The sequence below is a fragment of the Garra rufa genome, chromosome 15 (genome assembly GCF_049309525.1).
Source record: "Garra rufa chromosome 15, GarRuf1.0, whole genome shotgun sequence".
NCBI classification, from domain to species: domain Eukaryota; kingdom Metazoa; phylum Chordata; class Actinopteri; order Cypriniformes; family Cyprinidae; genus Garra; species Garra rufa.
This window is the reverse complement of record NC_133375.1, coordinates 12,275,944-12,284,514: the sequence shown is the minus strand read 5'-3', so window position 1 is coordinate 12,284,514 and position 8,571 is coordinate 12,275,944. Positions and strand designations below refer to the sequence as shown.

General features: G+C 41.5%; 1 protein-coding gene across 1 annotated transcript in view; it reads right to left on the bottom strand.

Annotated features, from left to right (window-relative positions):
• Positions 1-1,034: 1,034 nt before the first annotated feature.
• The window catches only part of kdm2ba (lysine (K)-specific demethylase 2Ba), a 15,613-nt gene continuing 8,076 nt past the window's right edge, over positions 1,035-8,571 (bottom strand). The window contains exons 5-10 of the mRNA XM_073819796.1: positions 8,014-8,361; positions 6,931-7,928; positions 4,561-4,724; positions 4,314-4,475; positions 3,570-3,788; positions 1,035-2,440 (exon numbers count right to left, since the gene is read on the bottom strand). Coding sequence (XP_073675897.1) covers positions 2,250-2,440; positions 3,570-3,788; positions 4,314-4,475; positions 4,561-4,724; positions 6,931-7,928; positions 8,014-8,361 — 2,082 coding nt within the window. The 3' untranslated portion in view covers positions 1,035-2,249. The remainder of the gene's footprint in view (positions 2,441-3,569; positions 3,789-4,313; positions 4,476-4,560; positions 4,725-6,930; positions 7,929-8,013; positions 8,362-8,571) is intronic.

Genomic DNA, 8,571 nt, shown 5'->3' with positions numbered 1-8,571 from the left:
GTTTGAACCCTTTCCAACAATGACTGTATGATTTTGAGATCCATCTTTTCACACTGAGGACAACTGAGGGACTTATATGCAACTATTACAGAAGGTTCAAACACTCACTGATGCTTCAGAAGGAAACAATGCATTAAGAGCCAGGGAGTGAAAACTATTGAACAGATTGAAAATGTGTTTTTTTTTTTAAATATCATATTTTTGTCATATAGTACTGCCCTTCAGAAGCTACAGAAGATACTTATGTGTTTCTCAGAAGACAAAACAAGTTAAATTTACCCTGATCTTCAAATTCTAAAAGTTTTCACCCCCGGCTCTTAATGCATTGTGTTTCCTTCTATAGCATCGTCGAACGTTTGAACCTCCTGTAATAGTTGTATATGAGTCCCTCAGTTGTCCACAGTGTGAAAAGATGGATCTCAAAATCATACAGTCATTGTTGAAAAGGGTTCAAATACACAAAAATGCTGAAAAATCTAAGAATTTGTGGGACCTGAAGGATTTTTCTTAAGAACAGTGGGCAGTTTAACTGTTCAAGAGAGACAAGAGACTCGTGAACAACTGTCACTAAACAATAAAAACAGCTGTGGATCATTCAAGAATCAAGTGTATGTAAACTTTTGAACAGGGTTATTTTTATAAATTCAACTATTATTTTCTCTTGTGGACTTTATGTAAATGTCTTTAATGTGAAATATCTTATTCAGGTCAGTGCTAAATAAAAAATAGCATGCATCTTGTATGATCCCTCTTAATTTGGTCAAATAATTAACATTTTGCAGATTCTGCAAGGTTTATGTAAACTTTTGACGTCAACTGTATATCGGTTTAAAATATTGGTTATCGGTCTATATGACCTGTAATAATTGGTATCGGCAACAGCCCTAAAAAACACGTTGTTCGATCCCCATTACTAATGGCTCTTCAAATCAAAAACGTTCCCGGCTTTAAGCAACATTTTATATTTAATCTAATACATATGCATTTTACTGATGCACTTTATTTTTGGAAAATAACTTCACTTTTCAAATGTCTCACAGTAAAATTTTTTTTTTTTTAATTACATACAAATATAAATAGCCGAATGTACATTAGAGTGTTTTAGATGGCGAACAATGCCTTAATTTATAGTGGTACAAGTATGGTGGCTTAGATCAGATGGCACGCTCCCTCTTTCTGATAGTCACCATCCTGAGACAAACTCACAATAATACACACTATTAAAATCATCTGTCATCATCACAATTACCATTTTACAATAATACCCACTGTGGAAGGAATAAAAACACATGATGACTTTCATAGACAAATACTGCATGGACGTTCAGCAAAGTCTTTTTTGACCTCATAGAAAAAAAATGCAGAACTACCTGATTGTGTTGAACAAAACAAAATTACTGAGCTAGCTGGAATACTTAATCAGCAATTTGTTTGGTCTAACACGTGTAGAACCACGCTCTACAGAGTCATAGCTATGAAATACACTGATAGCTGAAAGTTTGCCTGTTTACAGCTGTGTAAAACAACACAGATGGAATATGGCACTGTTTTATAAATAGACCTCATAATAACAAATTTCGCTTGTACATCTGCTCTGAGATTAGAACAGCAAGTACTTGAAATTCAAAGCAGTCAAAACTCATGACTGAAAAATGCTGATCAGACTGGAACATTCCAATACTGACGATTTAAAATGGAGAGATATTTAAAAATTCCATTATATTAAAAAGAAAAAAAAAAAAGAATAGAGAACAATACATATACCCAGTACTGAACCAAATACAGCACAGAAATCTGAATTGATACATCTTTTATACAAAAAAAAAAAAACAGTTTGGAGGGTTTTGAATAATAATGTACAATCATGCTTACTCATGGATTAAGTGTTTGTAGTATCCAGTGAGTATGTGGATGGTGTGTGTGTGTGTATACACATGTCCTCTGCTTCCTTTGCTCTTACCACACCACCTATTAAATACAATCTCTTGGTAATAACATGTATAATCTCCTCAAAGATCTTCTCAAAGTCTTCAGAATACACCATTTCGAATAGAAGCAGATTTATGTGCCTTTAAGTACAGTATGTCTACTCTTCTTTCCAGTTTGAAAGGAGCTGACAAAATGTTTTGTCCACATAAATGTTGCAGTGCTTTTCTTCAAATGTGCGAATCCAGTTTCAGTCCAAACACATGAGTGCACCTGATACATGGTATCATTTTAGATTGGAGTTCAGTTCCTCCTCCCAGACACTAGGGGGTGCTGTGAAGTTTTTGGAGCAGTTTATCCTCTTGCAGTTGGAAGGGAACGATGACTGACATCTCAGCAATGAAGCGCTCGCATGCCTGTCGGCTCACCTGCTTGGAAAATCGCAGGTCGATGCGGCAGATGCTTCCACAGCGTTTGAAGTAGCTCAGCGACTGATCAGTGACCCTGTTACATACTAAAGAGAACATCAAGAAAGGAGAGATCAGTAATCGGTGAGGGGGAATTAATGGTTTTAAGCATTAGACTCAGTGAACTCTTCAAAAAGGAACGTTTTTTTAAACTATTTATTAGTCCTAAGTAAACCACAGAAATTCCTGTGGTAGACAGGTCTAACCATGAGAACACGAGAATACTTTTTGTGTGCAAAGAAAACAAAAACAATGACTTTACTCAACAATTTCTTCACTTCCTTGTCAGTCTTCTTCAGATGAGGAGAAATCGCTAAACCTTTATTAACTAAATAAAGTAGTTTTTTTTTTTTTTTATTTGTGCACAAAATGTATTCTTGTAGCTTTGTAACATGGTCTCTATGTGGTTGACTGAAGGCTGAGATTGGGTAACACTATTAAAACATGTTCTGGCCCGGTTCAGGGCTGGTTATAATTGGCTGAGATTTGGGCCAGTTATGGCTCATGTGTGGCTCATGTCTGTAGTCCAGATTTGGGCCACACAAGGGCCGTAATTCTTTGCTGCATTTGGGCCGAGTGTAACTGCTTGTTTGGCCCAGAGCTGGGCCAGATGTCAATTGCTATGTGGGATTATGGTTGAACCACTGATTGGACTATTTTATCAATGTCCTTACTACCTTTTTGTGCCTTCAATGTGGTAGTTACGTTGCTGTCTATGCATGGTCTGAAAACTCTCAGATTCCTTTAAAAATATCTAAATTTGTGTTCCGAAGATGAACGAATGTCTTATGGATTTGGAACGACATGAGGGGGAGTAATTAATGACAGAATTTTAATTTTTGGGTTTTTAACTATTCTTTTAAGAGCCAAATGATGTAACCTGCTCACATTGGACGCTTCATAATTCTTTGATTAAAACTAGAGCAATTTTTTTGTGTCAGTCTAGTGAGGCTGAGTAGCTGTTTTGGAAACTTCAAGTGGTGATGACATTTTCCTGCCCACAAACCCCTGATGTATCTGATTTGAGACCAGACGTTTTAATGGGCCAGTAGGGAGTCAGTTTTCTTTGGTGGAAACAACGGAGCAAGATTGGGTACTGCTTTGGCTCTGGCACCACCACGGTGTTAGTGAAAGAAGGACTTTACAACTGGCATTTTTAACCAGATTTCTATTTACCAGAAAGGTTGACGTCGGTTAAGGAGTCTCTAGTGGTGGTCCCCGCAGCAGTCAGCAGGTTTACTGACTGGTCATTGATATGGTTGCAGTAACTCAAGTCCAGACGGGAGAGTAGAGGCATATTTTTAATGATGAGACGCAGAGAGCTGTCCGTGATGTCCAAACCAGCCAGGCGCAGGTCAGTAACATTCCGTAGTTTGCTGCGTGTGTCCATCTGACCTGTTAGAAAAAGCCAAAGTGTAGAATACACCATTGGAATAGGTAACTCTTGAATTCAGTTTTGAGTTCAGTGACAGAACTTAAATGTGTGCATATCATTCTAGAGCAGGGGGGGGGGGGGCAAACTTGGTCCTGGAAGGCCGATGTCCTGCAGAGTTTAGCTCCAACTTGCCTCAACACACCTGCCTGGTAGTTTCTAGCATGCCTAGTAAGAGCTTGATTAGCTGATCCAGGTGTCTAATTAGGGTTGATCCTAAACTTTGCAGGACATTGGCCCTCCAGGAACGAGTTTGGGCACCCCTGTTCTAGAGCAGTGGTTCTCAACTCCAGTCCTCGAGGCCCACTTCTCTGCACATTTTGTGTGTCTCCCTCATTTAACGCACCTGATTCTAAGCATTGGCTTGTTAGGAGAAAGATTTAGTAACTGAACTGAGAGTGTCAGATTTAGAAACATACAAAATGTGCAGAGCAGTGGGCCCTGAGGACTGGAGTTGAGAAACACGGTTTTAGAGTATTGTATATTACCTGGTCTGTTGTCAGTAGGAGGGGATAGTAGGTCCCTCATCTGGGGGTCTTTGAGCCCCTCCACCCATTGCAGGTCTAGAGTACGTAGTAAAGGACAGCTGGATGTGCAGAGAGCTGAAACAGCCACCCATGAACAGCCTGACAAAAGAAGTACCCTCAGTCCTGCAACCAAATACACAGGTGTTTAAGGACATTTACACTGAATCAGATAATGTGGATCCACATATTTGCTCACATGAACACTGACCTGGTAATCGGTTAATAAGCCAGCTTAATTGCTTTTTGGAGATGTTGGTCCAGCTCAGGTCCAGAGTGATGGGCTGCCTGCGAATTATCCCACTTAGCATCAGTGGGGTGATGGACTTACAACGCTTCAAATCGATATGAGTCCATAATCTCTTGTCACAGCACCTGGTACAGCACAAGATATTAATTAAAACCACAGCTGTAATAGCAAACCAACAATAAAACATCATTGTGATAAAAAGTGGTAGGCAAATTCGGTCCTAGAGAGTACTGCAGAGTTCAGTTCCAACCCTAATCAAACACACCTGAACAAGCTTATCAATGTCTTCAGGAATACATATGGTGTGTTCCAAATGGCCCTTCAAAGGGCACTTCAGAGTGAAAAAAAATCATGGCCGCCATACTGAAGGGTCATTCCAAATTGAAGTGCTCAAAACTGGTCACTTCAAAGGGTCCTTTGGAATGAAGGATTTCGAAGGGTACAACTGATGGACACTTCGGCCTCCATGATTCTTTGCAGATTCTTTGTATGATGAAGGCTCCTCCGAATGGGCATGGAATAAAGAAGCAGAAGGGCACTTCAAGAAACAGTTGTTTGGTCCCCTACACCCTTCAACACTTTGAAGCTCTCACTCCAGAGGGTAAACCCTTTAAAGGAATTAGGGCATAGGGATGAGCACTTCCAAATGGAATGCAAAGTAAGGCTACAGGCAGGTAAGATTTTTTTTCAGGGTTAGAGCTAAACTCTCTGCAGGACTGCTGCCCTCTTGGACTGAACTTGCCTACCCCTGGTTTAGCTCTAGTTTGCTCCAACACAGGGTTTTTCAAATCTTGCCCTGGAGGCCAATGCCCTGCAGTGTTTAATTCCAACCCTGATCAAACACACCTAAACAAGCTAATCAAAGTCTTTAGGATCACTAGAAAATCACCGGTAGGTGAGCTTGATCAGGGTTTGAACTAAACTCTGCAGATCAGTGGACCTCCAGGATTGGATTTTAGGAACCCTGCTCCAACAAAACTGCCTAGAAGTCTTTAGTAGTCTTTAAAACAGAGGTCTCCAAACTCTGTCCCTAATCAAGGTCTTACTAGGCAGGTTTGTTAAGACAAGTTGGAGCTAAACTCTTCAGGACTGTTTGGAGACCCCCGCCTTAGAACCTTGATTAGCTGGATGAAGTGTATTTAATTAGGTTGAAGGTAAACTCTGCAGGAATGTGGCCCTTCAATAGAATGGTTGAAATGGGATTTTACAAAAGTATACAAGTATTTCCCAGTCCTGTTCACATTTTGGATGTCTACCTTATTTGACCCATTCAATTTAGGTCTTGTGCTGCGTTCAAGTCCTCCTGGGACGTTCGTACTTACGAGCTGACAAGTCGTCATTACGATGTCAGGTGAGTTTAAGTCACTTGGTCGGAACAAGATGGCGATTTACCTTTTCTACATAAAATTCAAAGATTTTTTAAAACTCTGCATCTACAAAATGACAAATAAAGAATGTGTATCATTGTGTTTTTGCTGTTTTTATTCAATTTATGAAGGTGATGTAAACTGCATCATTAAATATTCTATGGTAATTACACAATAATATAATATTTTGTATATGTAACTTATATAGTCAATAAAGACACTGCATATCTATTGTCTTTGGCTTTGTCTTTGGCATTGCATCCGACACGTTTTATCACTGACACACCCCCAACTCGGGGCTTAAAGAAAATGTAGAGTTATCCCACTCATCACGTGCATTCAACCCGTAAATACGATATATCCGACATGACTTGAATGCACCATTGGAATCCCTATTAATGAGATGAGTTGAATCAGCTGTGTTTGATTAGGAAGAGTTCGAAAATGTGTACTGTTGGTGTGAATCCAGGAACAGGGCTGGGAAAAACTGTACGGCTCCAATGGTTTTCGACCCTGTTCCTGGAGTACCCCCAAGTCTACACATTTTGAATGTCTCTTTTTTTCTCACACCCTAATTTGAGGTCTTGGAGTTTCTAGTAAATGAGCTGATGACCTAATTCAGGTGTGTTTGATTAAGGACACATGCAAAATGTGCAGCGTTGGGAGATCTTCCAGAACAAAGTGTAAACCAGAGGTGCAAAGCTTAATTCTTGGAGGGCCGCAGCCATGCAGAGTTTAGTTTCAGCCCTGCTCCAACAAATACCATGTAGTTTTTAAATAAGCCCAAAGGACCTGATTAGCATCAGGAGTGTATAATTAGGGTTAAAGCTAAACTCTATAGGGCTGTGGAGTTGCAACCTTGGTGTAACTAATTGGGATGGACCACAAGGATTGAGGGTGGCATATGTGACAGGGTCACAGATAAGAAGTTTGAAAAGATAAACTAGTCTCAAGTCTTTCTTACCAGCGATTCCATGTTCGGCACACTCGCATGCACACACAAAGTTCACGATGGCTCAGGTGACTGAAAATAGTCAACCAGGCTTCTCTAGGAGCAATGTGATTGCGCCCATCAGCTAGTGGTAGCCTATCAGGGGGAGGGCAGATAGGAGGTGGCCGGATCACATGGCGCTCCATCTGAACACACTTGGGAGGAGAACGTGCAGGAAGTGGTCTGACTGTAGGGGAACTGCGGTTCAAGCCTAGTGGGGTAATCTGAGGAGGGTAAAAGTGCCGCAGCTCCCAAGATGTCCCATTCATCTCCCTTGCCCGTAAGTGCGGTCGTTCCCCTCCTCCCTCTCCACCTGCTCCTCTTTCCACTCCTCCACCTCCTCCTCCATTCCCTGCAGTTCCGTTTCGTAAGCCTCTTTTTGGTTCCTCGTTCTCGCTGTCTTCGGGTTCACTCTTGAGGGGCTGCTGGTTCTCATTGGCCAGTGAGTGCTCTGTGCGACGGATTTCCATGTTGAGCTGCTTGCTAAGTTCTGCACTGAGCTGGCGGTTAGGAGGCTTGCGCCGGTGTCGCTTCGCCCGAGCACGTGGTGCCTTCTCTTGCGTCTCGCTACCTTCGCTGCTCGGCCCTGCTCTTGGGGAGCTGCACCGTGATGCGTCACTCTCAAGCGATAAGGAGATGTTCTTCAGTGCAGGGCTGCTATCTCTGCCTCGTTTGCCATTATTGTCCTCCTCCTCTTCTTCATCATCTTCCTCCTTTTCTTCCTCTTGGTCTTCCTCTTTCCGTAGGGTGTTGAACTCCTTTAAGGATCTGAAATCTCTCTCCTCCCTCCTCTCTTCCTCATGCTCTTCCTCTTTTCTCACTGTGCTGTAGTCTTTCTTAAATGAACGACGAGGTGGTTCTCGCTTCTCCTGCCTATCTTCCTCCTCGTCAGAGTTGTCTTCCTCTTCTTCGGTTTTCATGTGAGAGAGTTTGGGAATCAAAGGCTCTTCAGGCCGCCAGGGTTTCTTCGGCTAAAAATATGTTAAGAAAGTTATTGAATGAAAAGGCTACAACAGATTTGTTAATGCAAATAATGCATGTCTGTGTAAACATTACCTTCTTTTTAGCACTAGCCTCCTCTTCCTCTTCATCATCATCAAATAGCTTTCTCTTCTTCCTTAAGAAGTTGGGCACTTCAGATCGTGGTCTTGGCAGGCCACTAGGGCTCAAGAGTGGGGGAAGACGAGAGGGTAGATCTTCAGTCTTCAGCCTGGGAGTTTCCTCCCTCTCACTTTTCCTCTTGATGGATGAAGCACCTGTGGATGTCTGGTCCCCTTCCTCTCTTCCGTCACGTCCTGCTTTCTGCTCCCTCAGCAGGGAGCCTGGCAGGTTGGATGCGTACTTAAAGCCTGGGCCCCGTTTTTGCTTGCAGGCCAAAGAGTTGCAAGAAAATACAAAAGACAACTTTATACCTTTTGAATGTTATGGACTGTTCACCAAGAATGAATTGCTATGATAAAATTCCTATTTATGACATGTTTCATATTTAATTGGTAAACATTTTTAAGTTTGCATTAAAGAAGAATTTCACTTTCAGAAATACAATTTCCTGATAATTTACTCCCATGTCATCCAAGGTGTTCATGCCTTTCTTTCTTCAGTCAAAAAGAAGTT